Consider the following 15,897-nt stretch of genomic DNA (forward strand, 5'->3'; position numbering starts at 1 on the left):
ATTAAGTAAAATAGTGTATTGTTTTTTTTCAAACAGAGAAAATGAGAAAAAAATTTCAAATCATCAAAAACAGTTTTTATATTGTGGTTTTAATAATAATAATAAAAATTTCTTTTATGAATCACATGTTATGAAATTCGTGGTTATGTTTTTTTTTCATATTAAGCTATTTTTTTGGGGAAAAAAACGCATAAGAAAAATTTCGAATGTTTTTTAGGATCGCGATAGAAATCAGGATAAAAAGGTGCTTTGATTATTTTCAATTAGCATTAGTGAATTCTGCATTATCCGCTTCGATCTGTTTTGCCTGTGATGGTGCCGATTTACCGGTTATTGGACGACGAAAAAGTAGAATATGTGGTTCCGGTTCATGAATCATATAATGTATCCAGCCTTGACTTTGTGTAACACCTAATGCACGCCATTCAGCTTCGGTCATCAGATGTGTTCTTGGAATTAATTTTGAATATTCTTTAGGCAAAACGACATGCCTTATCATTTTTTTGAATGTTGATAATTTAAAAAAAAACAAAAAATAAAAAAGATAAAATAAAATTACAACAATATTCGAATAAATAGATAGATTGCATCATACCTATATTCATATTTATCATCGTAATAACGATCGGAATAGTAAAAATCTTTAGATGACATGATTTTAAAATTATGTTGAACAAAATCAAAAGGTATTAATAACAAAACTTTTCGAATGAAATGGATTTTGAAAATAAAATTAAAATTTCACAAGATTTGTATTTTTTTCTGTTTAATCGATAATTTATTTTCGAGAGTTAAGCTTCAAGAGAGATGTACAAAACGAATCAAATGCTTAAATTCAAATGGCGCGTAATGGTAACGAGTTGCCAGTTCACTTAAAACACACACTGAAAAATGATGAAAACAAGCGTTCTTAAATTGGCCGTTTATGAAATTTACACAGCCACACCACCGTTCACTTTTAACCTATGCCACTACCAATTTTTTTTCTGGTCATGTTTAAAAAAAATTTGAAAATTAAGTTAACCGTTCATAAACGTTGATACAAAAAAAAATAAATTCGATAAATTGTTGGCAAAAATTTAATTTTTTTTAATTAAAAATTTTTATTGATTTATGCAAATTTAATTGCTATTAAAATACAGGAAAATTTCATTGTCACACACATGATTGTTTTATCAAACCATCAAACAAACAAAAAATGAATGATTAGTTAGTTGATATTTAAAGTAGCGATGATGATAAGGATGGTGAGAAAAATTTAAATATAAAAAAATTAATTTTTAAAAAAAAGATGAATTAAATATAGTTGTAATGATCCAAGCGTTAGATGGCCATTTTCTTGATTATACGCATCGAATTTGGCGATAGATTGCTTATATTCAAACATTTGGCTGATGAATATTTTTTTCGGCAATTCTGTGAAAAAAAATAATCGTTGAATTAATGAAAAAAGTTTTTAGCATTAAAATTACCTGATGTTTAGAATTTTCGGATGATATAAGTAAACGACATAGATTGCCAGCATATTTACGAACATCGTGGATACTATATCCAGTATAATGCTCAATAGTAGGCGTCCAAATTGATGTTTCCGATAGATCAGCAGGCTTTTGACCATTCGATACGGAATTTTCGTCATTATTCAATTTGAGTGCTACGTATAATGAAGTTGCGGCAACCAATGATGGTAACCATTGTGCACATTGATAATCGATAACAGATAATTCGCAAAGAAATTTGCCCATCATATGTACACGTGAATGAACTTGTGCAGCTTTTGAACCACGTCGCAAAAAATATAATGGTGATGGTCCACTTAATTCGAAATTTGTCACCTTAAGAATACGGATTTCCATTAGTAATATTTCATGTTTGGTATAAAGATTATCACAAATAGCAACAATATCTTTGATATCTGGATAGAAAATTTCCTCATATTTGGCTGCAACAAATATGGCTGTAGCACCCAATAATTGTAGTTGACTTTTTTCAACTGATTCACGAGCTAGTACACGATCGATTATCGATATGGTCAGGTAAAATGTTTCGGGCATCAGACGAAAATTACGATGTATACCATTAATCCAATTGACAAGAACTGCACGCATATTTGGAGTGACAACATTATGAATTGATAGAAAATTCTTTTCCAATGCCAATGATTTCTATTGAAAATGAATAAAAATTGAAAAAGTTACATTTATAAAGTAAAAACCAGACAGACCTCAAGTTGATGAAGATATTTATAAATATCGGGAGCATAATTGCTTAATAAGAAACAATCCGATTCACTATCAATATTTTCCACTTTTGGTTTTGGCTCATTTACTACTTGAAGTTTTTCTACCTGTTGCGGTTTTTCTACTTGTTGTTGTTTTACGGGAATCGTATTTTTGCAACAAGGGACTGCAGATTTTTGCTGACCAACACCACCACCACAATCGATACCAATACGAGATTTGAGAATGGGAATTTTCGAACGAAAAACATGACCATTTTCTTGTTCAATATTCGGACGAGAAATTTTCAGATTAGCAATCTGATTATTGATCGATTCTGTTGGCTTTAATGATGCTAAAATAGCAGCATTTGGTTCGTTTGTACGTGATCGAAGTGGTTGAACCATTTTTTTTTCGTTCCGAATCAAAGATTTGAAAATTAAATTTATAAAGGAAAATAAATTTCAAACAATGGTGACAACGATACTTAGTTATATTTTCAGACAAAAGATTTTTTTTAAAGCAAAATAAAACGTGATAAAAACATCAATATTTTCAAATGAAAAATATGGAACAGATTTATAACTGTCAACCTTTTTTCAATCTACGTTTGAAACGAAATAATGATGAAAAAAATATAATTGAAAACGATTCAATAAGAATTTTTTTTTGACGATGACAACGTTGATTTATAAAAGCTTGAAAATGGTCAAAAGACAAAGAAAATTTTATGCTCAACGTTCGATTTATGGTTTTTAATGCCTTTGATGAAGAAGCGAGCAGGCCAAAAAAAATCAAATGTTAAATGCCAACTTATGGCCAACAATGACGATTAACCGATGACAATCGAACGAAGCAAGAAAAAAAAATTTTAAATAATTTCAACGGCCATTTGTGATTGGTTAGTTTTGGGTTATGGTTCATCGAAGGTGGAGCCTAATTTTGCTTTCGAATTTCTGTTAACTTTTAAAATTCGGAAATATTTTTCTATCATAGTTTGAGATTTTTTTTCGGGAATATTTCCCATCTTTAAGATTTTATCATTTTGATTATGGTTTAATCTTTCGATTAAATTTAATTAACAATACTGATACGATGAGAAAATCAATCTGAATCAATTGAAAAAATTTTAAGAAATATTATCATCATTTCAATGTAGATTTGCAAATTAGCTTTTTTTTTGGCGCGTAATTGAAAATTGAATGATTTATTTTAAAGGAATATCCTTTTGCAATAAATTTCTCTCAAATGATAGATTAATTGGATCCAAAAATAATCTGAAAATTTGGAATTTAACGAAAAAAAAAGAAATTTTCAATCGAAATTTTAAAAGATTAAAAATATTCCAGAGAAAATTTCACAACATTACGTTCTTTATGACGGGCCATTTAAAATTGTTCAAACGGTCAATTTTGAATTGGCCGTTTTTTTGAATTTTTCAGTGTTTTGTGTGTGTGTTCGTGTTGATCACACTTTTTTCATACCGTTCATATTCGTGTTCGTTGTGTTTGATGTTTTGGACAACTGTGCATTTCCATTTCAATTTTCGAATTATCTTTTAATCAATAAAATGAAAACTCATCACAGGTATTAATTTTTTAATTTTTAAAGCAATTTTTCAATGTCAGAATTTTTTCTTTTTAAAATCTATTTAGTGATTCGGCGAAAAAACCGCCACCACCTACAAAACCAAAGCCAAAAATGAATACAAATGAAAAAGAACCATTACAAGTTTATTGTCGTTTACGTCCATTAAAAAATCTTAATGATACATGTGTTGTACATAAAATTAATGATCAACTTTTAGAATTATCACCACCTGGACAGCCAAAACAATTTTATAAATTTACAAAAGTTTTCGATACTAAAATATGATCAACATTCCGTATTTAAACAAACGGCTTTTTCATTGGTCAAAGATTTAATCGATGGTCAAAATGGATTATTATTTTCTTATGGTGTTACATCATCGGGAAAAACTTATACGATAACAGGATCTCCACAAAATCCCGGTATTGTTCCACGAACATTGGATACTATTTTCAATACATTGAATAAAAATGGTTTACAAAATATTCGTTATGGTTTTAAACCAAACAATCAAAATGGTTTTGAAATTGTTTCGGCTCCTGATGCTATATTAAAAATGCAAAACGAAGTAATCTATGCTACACCTAACAAAAATCCTAGAACACCACGAAAACGTGATGCATATGATTGGGAAAATCGTGTACAAGAAGAAATGTTCATCAAAGATATCAATTGCGATAATAAATATTCCGTATTTGTATCATATGTTGAAGTTTATAACAACTTTATTTATGATTTACTCGATGATCAATTGGAAACAAATAAATGTTCAAAACGTATTGTTGAAGATGCACAAAAACGTTATTATGTTCAAGGTGCTAAAGAAATTGAAGTGAAAAGTTCACAAGAAGCATTCGAATTGTGCATCAAAGGAATGAAACGTCGCCGTATTGGTACGACAAAATTGAACAATGAATCAAGTCGATCACATTCCGTATTTAATATTCGTTTAGTACAAGCACCATTAGATATTGAAGGTGTTGAAGTTATTGATGATAGTAGCTTAATTCGTGTCAGTCAATTATCGATAGTGGATTTAGCCGGTTGTGAACGAACATCAAGAACCCAAGCTACTGGTAATCGTTTACGTGAAGCTAGTAATATTAATAATTCATTGTTAACATTACGACAATGTTTTGATGTACTGCGTGAAAATCAGAAATCAAACGGAAACAAAATTGTTCCATATCGTGACAATAAATTAACGCACATGTTTAAAAGTTATTTTGAAGGTGATGGTAAAGTTGAAATGATCATCTGTGTAAATCCTGGTCTTGAAGATTATGATGAAACATTACATGTTTGTAAATTTGGTGAAGCATCACAAGATTTAGTTACCAATCGTGGTTCACCATTCAAACGTACACCACTTCGACCTATTAGTAATTTTTTTATTGCATCATCGATCAATATTGGACCACCATTACCGAATAATTATATCGAAGATCCATCTGATAATGAAACGCTTAAAAATTGGATTATGGCATTGGAAAAACGAGCTGAAAATCATGAACAAAATCGTATCATTGTCGATGAATATCAACAAAATGTTCGACAAACAATTTTCGAATTGAATCAAAATAATACATTGATGGAACAACAAAATTCTGTATTGAAAATGGATTTAGTTGCACGTGAAAATCAGCTTCGTGAATATGAAAATAAATTTTCACATATGAAACGTGAATATGAAGATACGATAAATCGAATGCAACATCAAATTGATGAACTTCAACAAGAATTATCAACAGTCAATCATCGATTGGCTACAACTGAAATTGAAAAATCCAATCTTCGTAATGAATTTCGTCATTATAAACGATCGACTAAAGAATGTTGGAAATCGGAATTTAAACGTTTGCAAAAACATTTTATGGAAAAAGTTCAAGAAGCTGAATCTCAAATGGAAAAGAAAATTGCAACAAATCAAGAAAAATTACAATTATTGCGAACGATTATCAATAATGAGGATGATTTAGAATTCATACGGCCACCATGGATGTCACCATTAAAATCGAAACCTGATACAGAAATTGAACAGGCAGCAACTACGAATGCTGCAGCCACGATTGATGCACGATCACCTCCGGTTGTAAATCCACGTCATCGACGATCATTGAGTACGGATGATGCAAAATGGATTGAACATCGTCCACCGGGTACAATGAATCTTGGTACAGTATTTCAGCCGAACATTACATCTAAACGTAAAAAATCTGTTACCAATTTGAAAACATCAGATTTTGTTGGAAAAAGTAATGAAATTGCATCGAAATATGCATTAACACATCATGCAGCAACCGAAACTGGTGGTGTCGAAACCAAAGTTTATAAAGGTGATGTTTTACCATCGATAACAGGCGGTTCACAAGTCATATTCAATGATGTAGAAAAATTGGTTCAATTTCCATGTGAATCAGATGAAGCGAATATAACCATTAGAAAAAATCGAAAACGTTTAGCTGAAATGTTTGACCGTATGACAACAACAACAACATCATCATCAGCAAGATCAACACCGACTGTAACAACAGCTACAAGTTCGGAACAATCCGAAATGATAACATTACCGACAGCAACAACCACAATATCATCAAATTATCGTAATGGTGGTGGTGTTGGCAACAATACACCAACGAAACGTAAAAAATATTTACAACAATAATTTAATAATTTAACCAAATTCAAAACATTCGATTATCATATCGATTGGTCGATTGTAAATTATTTCTTTTCTTTTCTTTTTTATTATTGAATCTAATCAACTTATGACTTTTTTATCTAAATAATATTATTCACATAAACACAAAATCATAATGTAAATGAACTTTTTTTCGGAATTCAAAAATGATAAATAAATGGCGCTAAATTGAATTGAATTAAAATTATCATCAATCTTATCATTAACATTTGCTTCTACCATTTTTATTTTCTTTCGAAATCATTTTTTTGATGTTGGCTGTTGTTGTTGTTGTTGTTGTATAGACATTTTATTGAGTTTGAACAGACTAACGGCAATATATTTAGTCATATTGTCATTGTATGATATATAAATTATTGTCGTTAAACTGATTATGTGATGATAGAAGTGTTTATAAATGTTTGGTTATCATCAAAGTAAAGAATTTTCTCAATTTTTAATAGAGTTACATTAATTATTTGTAGGTGTGTTTGTTTGTTTGTTTGTGATCAAGTGATGAGTGTTAAAAATTTAATGACTAAAGATTGTTGTTGATGTTGAGTTGAAAAAGAAAAGAAAAAATTCTGAAAAAAGGAATATCGTATTGTTTACTCAGAAGAATATATGTTGTTGTTATGTTGTTTTCTACGATTCTTCATCGCCATTTGATTCATTAAATACGAGAAAAAAAATCATGTTTTTAATGAAATTAAAACATTTTTCATTACGTCCATCATCATCATCATGGTTGAATATTATCTGTATGATAAAATCAAATGGTTCGATTCGTTATTATTCACGTCCAACAACTGGTGCATTTTTAACCGATAAAGAACGTGCAAGAGATTTTCTTGCATTATTGAATGTAAATGAAAAACGTATACTATATGAAGAGCTTCAATCACATCCCGAATTGATGCAATCACCAATAATTACAGTCATTGATACTTCAATACCGATTGATGATCCAAAAAAACAACCTCCTAATGCTAATCAACTTGGTCAAGTATTCCTAGCTCAAGCACTGCCATTTATTGGATTCGGTTTTCTTGACAATCTCCTGATGATCATTGCCGGTGATTATATTGATCTGACAATCGGTGTTGCTTTAGGCATCTCAACAATGGCAGCAGCTGGTTTAGGTAATGCATTATCCGATATTGCCGGTGTTGGATCAGCTTATTATGTTGAACAATTAGCCATCAAAATCGGTGTTAAAACACCAAAACTATCACTAGTACAGCTTCAAATGTCTCGTACACGTTGGACAATGCAAATTGGTAGAGCATTTGGTGTAGCACTTGGTTGTTTAATTGGAATGTTTCCATTATTGTTTCTACCGCATCGATCCAATCTCGGTAATGATGATAAACATCCAAAGAAACCAAAGAATGAACAAACCGAATAAAATTGATTCACCTTCCAGAGCATCTTCAATTCTATCTAATTTTTTTGTTTTTGTTTTGTTTTAATTATTGTTAATTTTTGTAAATATCATTTTAAATTGTTTTTGTTTCATTTTCATTTTGATTATTGTTTATTTTATTTATTTATTGTTATTCACCAATTGTGCTTATAGTTGACAAAGAAAATTTTTTAGATCCAAATCAAATTAGTAAATAAAGATCAAATAACTTTTAACAAAATTGAATTTTTTCTCCAAAATTTTCACCTATTATTTTGACATTGATTATTTGTTTCGGAATCGATCGAAATTTCTTCGTTTGTTGTTGTTGGTGTTGGATTTTCAAGTGTTGAATTTTCTACCATTTCTTCAACGGTATTCGATTCATCTTCATCAAGATTTCTTTGTTTTGGCGTTTCGATTGTAATATCGGGATATTTTTCTTTTAATTTTTGTTTGATCATTCGAATTCGATGAAATATTATATCCAAATCTTTATACATTTCATTCAATTTTGTTGTATGTGAACGAAAATCTTTTGATAATTTAAGATAATGTTGATTAGAAAGTTCATTACAATAGACAAGCATTTGATTGGATTTTTCAAATTGATTTAATCTTTGAACAAATAAAAAAAAGAAATATAAAGAATTTTCATCGGTTTGAAATTTAAAACATACAAACTTCGTTGTATATCCGTAATTTTATCCACATCATTTTTCGAAATTAAATCTGCTAGCTGATCGATAAGATATTCAACATTATCATCATCATCATTAGATTTCGGATTCAATGATTGATCGGATGATAAATGTTGTTGAGACATTTTCGAATCACAAAATCGTCTTGAAATCAGATGTTTTCATTTTTGACAAACAACAAAATACTTTCGGGAAAAATAACGAAAGAAAATATTTCCAGAAATCTACAAGAAACCCACTCTTGAATTCGTAGCGCCAAAATTGAATTTTATCAAATCAAATAAAGCAAAAATAAAATAATCCGAATCATTCAATTTTTTTCAGTGTAATTTATTCTCAAGGTATTTAATAATTAGAATTATAATAATGACAATAATAACGATAATTATAATTATAATAATAATAATAAGAAGATTGTCAACCGAATAATTAAGAAGAAAAGAAAAAAAAAATTAACAATGGAATGGGTGAGAGGCAGCAGAATACAAATTCGGTTGTTGATTTCCAAATTTTCTTTCGCCACCTTTATCATCATTCACTTTCTAAGTAAGTTTTAGTGCCCGAGTGTGTATGTTGATAAATAATTTTTTGTGTGTTTTTGATAAAATTAAATTCGTTTGTTGCTACTACTGAATAATTTGTGGGCACTATTTGTCCAAATTTCTTGATGATTTTAATTGAAATTTTTCTACTATTTTGCAGTCGTATTTTAATCAGATATCAACATCAAAAAATGATCACTTTGTTTGTTTGTTTGTTTTGTCTGTTTAGTATGGATGGAAATATAGTTGGAAATAATCATTTGACCATAATTTTGTTTACGAATAGAATGTCAATACATCGGTCTGATTACCACGCATCAACATCATAGGTGGCATGTTTTTGGTCAATGTTTCCAGCCATGCCATATACAATACAGCCGGACATGAATTTTTACGTGGCATAGGTAATGTACTATTTTTGTTTTAAAATGAAAACAATTTTTTGTAATTGAAAAAAATAGTAATTAAAATGATAATCTAATTGATAAACTTACATAACAACCAGTCTTGAATCCTTGGAATAATTGAGCAAAATTTCACGAAGACGAATATGGCGATAAGTCTAGAAGATTTTTTTGAAAAAAAAATCAGTAAGTCATTAAACTAAAATTATTAATAAATAACAATACCTTATCCCTGAATCGAATCAAATCTGTTTCGGTAATTGTCATACCATCTTTTCGTTCAGCATCATGTCGTTCTTCTGAATCATCAACAATAAATTTTTCAATCATTCTATGAAATTCTCGTTTAGAAAATTCTTCTGGTGGTTTCAATAGATCAGTGATAAGAATAACATCCGGAATAATCGATACGGAATTTTGATAATAATTGTGCCATATTTCTTTGTTCAGCATCAAGTTCAGATTTTTTATTTACCAAAGCAAATACACGAAGTTTACAATCTTTCCATTGTGATTGTGTACGAATAATATATGGTAATAATAATGTAAGGCCACCATCATCATACAACCACCATACATCAATATATCCTTTCTTTTGTTTTGATAAGAAGAAACTATCTTGTGGTATAGCTTCATCTTTCATTTGTACAACAGCCGTATCTGAAAATTTTTTTTTTTGCATAACAATAAATCAATCATAAAATTATTCAAATTTATTTGCAATTAAAATGCCTTACCTTTATTGTTATTATCACCTAAAACAGGAGCGGGTGCAGTCGATGGTTTGACATCACCATTAGTAACTTCTTTACGATTCGGTACATGTACAATAACGATTGAGAAAATGATAATCAAAAATGGCACTAGAATAATGTCAAAATAATTATTAAAAAAAGAAACAAAAATCAACAAAACAACATACTGAATTGCTTTGAAATATTCAACAACTTCTTTTGGTTGACTATCAATCCAATCACGTTTAAAACCAAGCATTACAATATTTGGTCGTAATTTACCAATACCAGTTGCTTGCATTAATGAACGAACACCTTGACTAAAACTTGAATCTTGTATTAAATTGAAAAATGCTTTCATATTTCGATTGATTAGATAGAGATTTCCATCATGTAGCAATGCATTTTGTGCACGAACAGAAATCGGTGTCTAATTTGATTTGTTCAATTCAAAATGAAAATGAAAATTGTTTTCACAAAAAAAATAAGAATTTAAAAAACACTTACGGTAACAATATGTCCACAGATTAAAAGACCGGTATTTTTTGTTATCAGATGAGCAAGATCAACAAAATCCGATCTTGCCGGTGGATTACCGGATAATAATAATATCTGTGGACGATATGTTTTCACATGATCAGGTAACATGGTTAGTTTATAAACGCTGGAAACAGCGGAACGATGTGTTTGCGCTTGTGTTGATGAACCCCAATTGACCTCTGATAATTAGAAAAATAAAACATATAGAAAATTAATAGATTTTTGGGATAGAACAAAAAAGAAATTTCATACCAGTAGCACGAGCTTGTACCCAAACATGTAGAGCAAATACAGTAATGAATGTTATTAATGCTGGAACCCATCCGGTCATAAACATGACTCCCAAACAAAGAAATGAACCAAATAATGCTATCCATAGATTATAATATTTGAAACTTGGACGGAAACCGGGTGATTTACTCCAACTAGCATGGAAACAGCTAAAATTAATCAATGTATAAGCGGCCAAGAAAAAATTTGAAATGATTGGTGCAATAAGATTCAATTCACCCATTAAGCAGCAAGAAAAACCAATCAAAAATGTAAGTAAATAGCCACGTCGAGGTTCATTATTAATACCGAAACCTTTACCAAAATAGGCAATACCAGGGAAAAGTTTGTCATTGCAAAGAGCTTGAAATACTTTAGGTGCAGACACCATGCTGGCTAATGCTGAAGATAATGTTGCAGCATAAATACCAGCATAGATAATTGGACCAAACCAGGACATTAATTCAATAATCTGAAAATTATTCATCGAACCATAATGACAAATTTCATCGGGTGCAAGACTACAATTACGTATAGCCTGTACAACATCTTTAACACCAGGATGATGAACCAATTCGACAACACCATTAGCATCACGAACAACATTAGCAGCAACAATAAAATGAAATCCAACATAACTGATTGTTGTTATGATGATAGCCAAAAATGTACCCAATGGAATTGAATATGATGGATCTTTCAAATCACCAGAAATATTAGCACCGGCTAAAATACCAGTAGCAGCTGGAAAATAGACCGAAAATACGGAGAAAAATGATTCATTCCGATACGCTGGAAACATGTTTTCCCAGATCAATGATGCTAATTTAAAATTTAAAAAAAACAATTTTAATTAATTTGAAAAAAACAAAAAATATCGTTTGATACTTACAGCTCCAACCAATGTAACCACGTGCAATCTGATAATCAGTTGGTGGCATAAAATGAACCAATAAGAAAATCACCCATAGCAGCCAAAAGAATAAATAAAAGAAACACTTGTGTTTGTGCTTCCCATTCGGTACCAATGTAAACAATACCAAGCAATACGATCACAGTAATCGAACTAACCAAACGGATATCGTTAAGGCCACCATCAAATATCATTTTACCATATTGCTATTTTTAAAATCATTGATTGAAAACAAAACTGCATTTTTAAACTGAACAAAAAATACATACACCAAGATGATCACGAACAGTTTCAGCAAAACCAACTGTATACATAGCAACAGCAACAGCATTAGCCAATGAAAAAATAATACCAATAGAACCACCAAATTCTGGACCCAATGATCGACTAATCATATAATATGTACCACCCCCTTTAACTTCACCATTTGTACAAATGGCCGACATCGACATTGTTGTTACAATGGTTACAAGCGATGCTAATAACAAAATAATTGTACCATGAATAATACCAGATTGTGCGGCAACCCATGATAGACGTAAAAATAACATAACACCCCAAATGTTAAGTAAACATCGTACCAATACACCTTTAATCCAACCGAATTTAACTGCTTTTGATTCTGATCCATCTTCAGCTTGTTCTCCAGCTTTTTGTATGACAATTTTACCCTTTTTTTTAAAAAAATCAATTTTAACAAATTGAATTAAATCGAATCAACAATATCTTCATATATTATTTTTTGGCTATATAAACACAATGAACTTTTGAATGGATCAAAATAGAATCGAATATTAAAATAGATAAATTCATGGAATGACATAGTTTTCCTTTTCAATCATCATTTTTTTCAAAAAAAAAAAAAAAAAATCTATTGTCTTTAATGTACTACAGTGACGATGCGATTTGTTAAATAAAATGAATGAATGAATGAAAAACAAAGCGATCATCATCATCGGAATATCAACAAAAAAAAAATTTATCCTAATCAACCTTGGCCTATTATATACCACATAGGTTAAGCATATTTCAAAAAGTTTTGTTCTTTAGTTCTTCTGATATCATCAATATATTCTTTGATTTTTTTTTAAAAATGTCAATCAATGATTGACAAGTGAAAAGCAAAGAATGAGAGAGCGAAAAAGAAAAGAAAAGATATATGATGTGTGATATGAACAAAATCATATTATCCAAAATGGTGAAGAAGATTTACGTGCCAATTTTATATTTATCGACAAATTCGTTTCGCACACACACATTTTTTAAAAAATCGTTAATCAACCAACCAAAACTGATTCTCTGATTTGCCAAACACATCCTCATTCTTTTTTTTTATATCAATCCTGTTCTTTCATCATATATAAATAGACAGGACCATTTCCTATGTCCGGTATCTTCATGGTGGCTTATGTTGATTTTTGGTTTGTTTGTTTATTCTATTCTACACTAAACAAGTAAACAAATCAAAATTAAACTAACATTTAAACGGAAGTATAAATTGTAATTATCAAAATTATAATTGATAAATTATTATCATCATCATTGTTTTTTTTTATATGCTTGTCAAGTCAAGTCAAGTCAAAAAGAACGATTTCTAACGATTCCGGCCAATCATTGGTGATTCATACAGTTGGAAAAAAGTAAGGATTTAATAAAGAAAGCTTATTATGATTGATTTATTTATTTCATAAATTGTTAATGAAATCCTTATCTATTTTTATTTATTTATTTTAGCCAAAAAAAATAATGGCAATTTTCTCTCCCACTTTCGTAACTTAATTCAATGAAAACTAAACTTTTGTGTTTGTCTGGCTAACTTTATGAGATTTTTAAATTGAATAGAAAGAAAATCATTATGACATTTATAAAACTAATGAATGAATGAATTCTATTAGATCGAATGGCTAGATAAATTATTCTTATTGTTTCAGTTGTTCAACGGTGTTTTGTTGACATTATGGGTGGAATAAAAATTTTATGAAGCTGAAGAAAAATTCATTGATGATTATGAAATCTTCGTTTGTTGTTGTTGTTATTTTTAGTTTGTTTAAAAATAAAAATAAATAATAAACATACCGTATTACTATCAAATGAAACAGTAGCCTGTGTACCATGTAATTCATCTAATGTTGGCCGTGCCATAAAACCATGTACTGATTCAACATTACGATAATGATCAGCACGTGGTAATGCTTCACGTGTATAATGACGAAAACTTTTTAGATTTTTTGTTGCATAACCAGCCCCACTACTACCATAAAGACCTTCACCATATGAATCTTCAGAATCTTCTGAATCATCATCATCATTTACTTTATCCACTTGAAATCGATTCTAAAATTGATGATAAAATTTAAAAAGAAAGAAAAAAATTTGATTGGTTTTTTTTCATTTGTTTTTTCTTTGGATAACAATTTTTCGGTGGAAATATACCTCAGAATTAGCAGCTGCTGCTTGTGCTGATGCTGCCGTACGAAATACAATCTGTTTTGGTTGTGTTTGAGCCGATGTTGGTTGATTATCATCAGAACGTGGTTTAGCTAGATTACTTTTCAATGCTGTTCCACCACCAACAATTAATGGACGAGATTCTTCACCACCACCACCGCCGCCGTTAGCGGTACCGGTCTGTTGTTCTTTTGTCGACATAATGATTTTTCGTTTGTTAAAATCACAACAACAACAAAATTTTAGGCACTTTAGGTTTTTTTTTTAAAAATCAATCAATCAAAACTAATCAAAAGTCGAAGGAACCGGAATCATATATGATACCAATAATGATGATGGTCGTTTTTATAGTTTGAAATAATTTTTTTTCAACAATAAAAAAAAGAAAATTTCATATGTTTGTGATGTGTGTGTGTGTTTTTGTTATTTATTTAGATTTCTGGAGATTACCAAAAAAAAAGACAGACACACACACACACAAACACATTAACCAATCCACATATATTACACTAGATGACAGACAAAATGAGAAATATTTTTTTTTAAATTCTTTTTTTTCTTTTTGAAAAAAAAAGTAATCCAAACACACACACACAAACACAAACACAAACACTGGTTGGTCGGCACCGGTAATCAAATTGTCCGGGTTTTTATATATAACGACCGAAAGTCAAAAAAAAAATGAAATAATTTTATAATGATGATGATGACTATGAACAAAACTTATCTGAATGTTTTATAACCGTGTACAATTCATTCATTCATTCATTGAATTTTGTAGACTGGATTTCTTTCTGTTCGGGTTTGTTTGTTTGTTGCCGGTTTTATGTTTTTTTTGTTTGTTTTCTTCATAGAATCATTGATTTGTCGTAGTAGTTGATTATTACGATCTCATTCTCTTTGTGTGTTTGGTATATATGTGCAAAAAACAAATGATTGATTACGGCGACGTTGACGATTTTGTTGTCGTTATTGTTGTTGACGATAATGATTAGTATTGTGGTAAGCATCAAACAGGCAATGGATGATCATCATCATCATTTTTTTTAAGTTGCCTGCAATTAGAGATTTCTATTGTTTTCTATTTCCATTTGTTGTTGCCAATTGAACAGCCGATATCAATAAATAATCATCCAAAAAAATGGTTGAAAATGTATGGAGAGAGAGAGAAATATTAATGAATGATTTTCTGAAAACTACTACTGTTTCAACAAACAAAAAACAAAAAACAAAACCGAATAATCATTACGTTTCTTATTGATTATCATTTAATGTTTATCATTATCGTTGTTGTTGTTGTTGTTGTTGTCCATGGTAATATACAGCAATCAAAAAAAAGTACAAACATCAATTTGGAAAAATAAACAAACGCATCATTTTTTTTGGATAATCAAACATTATGTTTGACATTTTTTTTGGGGGGCAAAAAATACATGGATAAACAACAACAG

At 29.8% G+C, this 15,897-nt stretch overlaps 6 protein-coding genes and 1 long non-coding RNA gene across 7 annotated transcripts; 3 read left to right on the forward strand and 4 right to left on the reverse strand.

Annotated features, from left to right (window-relative positions):
* Positions 1-53: 53 nt before the first annotated feature.
* Cks30A (Cyclin-dependent kinase subunit 30A) lies at positions 54-873 on the reverse strand. The gene is made up of 2 exons (XM_075823760.1): positions 596-873; positions 54-491 (listed from the first exon to the last, which is right to left on the reverse strand). The coding sequence occupies exons 1-2, from the start codon at positions 652-654 to the stop codon at positions 260-262; spliced, it is 291 nt and encodes a 96-aa protein (XP_075679875.1). The 5' UTR covers positions 655-873; the 3' UTR covers positions 54-259.
* A 192-nt stretch (positions 874-1,065) lies between these two features.
* CycB (Cyclin B) lies at positions 1,066-2,939 on the reverse strand. Its single transcript, XM_027338898.2, has 3 exons — positions 2,225-2,939; positions 1,473-2,165; positions 1,066-1,416 (listed from the first exon to the last, which is right to left on the reverse strand). Exons 1-3 carry the CDS (start codon positions 2,624-2,626, stop codon positions 1,324-1,326), a joined length of 1,188 nt encoding a protein of 395 aa, XP_027194699.2. The 5' UTR covers positions 2,627-2,939; the 3' UTR covers positions 1,066-1,323.
* A 708-nt stretch (positions 2,940-3,647) lies between these two features.
* LOC113789370 (kinesin-like protein KIF23) lies at positions 3,648-6,540 on the forward strand. Its single transcript, XM_027338897.2, is given in 3 exon segments — positions 3,648-3,806; positions 3,875-4,085; positions 4,087-6,540. Coding segments are annotated over 3 exon segments (2,616 nt in total). The 5' UTR covers positions 3,648-3,789; the 3' UTR covers positions 6,475-6,540.
* Positions 6,541-6,873: 333 nt separating this feature from the next.
* LOC113789372 (transmembrane protein 65) lies at positions 6,874-8,013 on the forward strand. The gene has a single exon (XM_027338899.2). It carries the CDS (start codon positions 7,184-7,186, stop codon positions 7,895-7,897), a length of 714 nt encoding a protein of 237 aa, XP_027194700.2. The 5' UTR covers positions 6,874-7,183; the 3' UTR covers positions 7,898-8,013.
* Positions 7,968-8,781, reverse strand: LOC113789373 (kxDL motif-containing protein CG10681). The gene is made up of 2 exons (XM_027338900.2): positions 8,575-8,781; positions 7,968-8,512 (listed from the first exon to the last, which is right to left on the reverse strand). Exons 1-2 carry the CDS (start codon positions 8,718-8,720, stop codon positions 8,158-8,160), a joined length of 501 nt encoding a protein of 166 aa, XP_027194701.2. The 5' UTR covers positions 8,721-8,781; the 3' UTR covers positions 7,968-8,157.
* Positions 8,782-9,202: 421 nt separating this feature from the next.
* Positions 9,203-15,359, reverse strand: LOC113789365 (solute carrier family 12 member 1-like). The gene is given in 14 exon segments (XM_027338890.2): positions 9,203-9,549; positions 9,632-9,699; positions 9,767-9,937; positions 9,939-10,201; positions 10,279-10,384; positions 10,386-10,404; positions 10,464-10,705; positions 10,783-10,994; positions 11,068-11,907; positions 11,978-12,030; positions 12,032-12,204; positions 12,268-12,669; positions 14,075-14,332; positions 14,432-15,359. Coding segments are annotated over 14 exon segments (3,159 nt in total). The 5' UTR covers positions 14,648-15,359; the 3' UTR covers positions 9,203-9,413.
* Positions 12,972-14,729, forward strand: LOC142645989 (uncharacterized). Its single transcript, XR_012846998.1, has 3 exons — positions 12,972-13,498; positions 13,567-13,638; positions 13,733-14,729. It is a non-coding gene; the product is annotated as an uncharacterized LOC142645989 (long non-coding RNA).
* Positions 15,360-15,897: the final 538 nt, after the last annotated feature.

Source organism: Dermatophagoides pteronyssinus, unplaced genomic scaffold (assembly GCF_027571235.1).
Source record: "Dermatophagoides pteronyssinus isolate colony J.1.1.1.1 unplaced genomic scaffold, Derpt_VIB-CSIC_2022.12 sq0036, whole genome shotgun sequence".
Classification (NCBI taxonomy): domain Eukaryota; kingdom Metazoa; phylum Arthropoda; class Arachnida; order Sarcoptiformes; family Pyroglyphidae; genus Dermatophagoides; species Dermatophagoides pteronyssinus.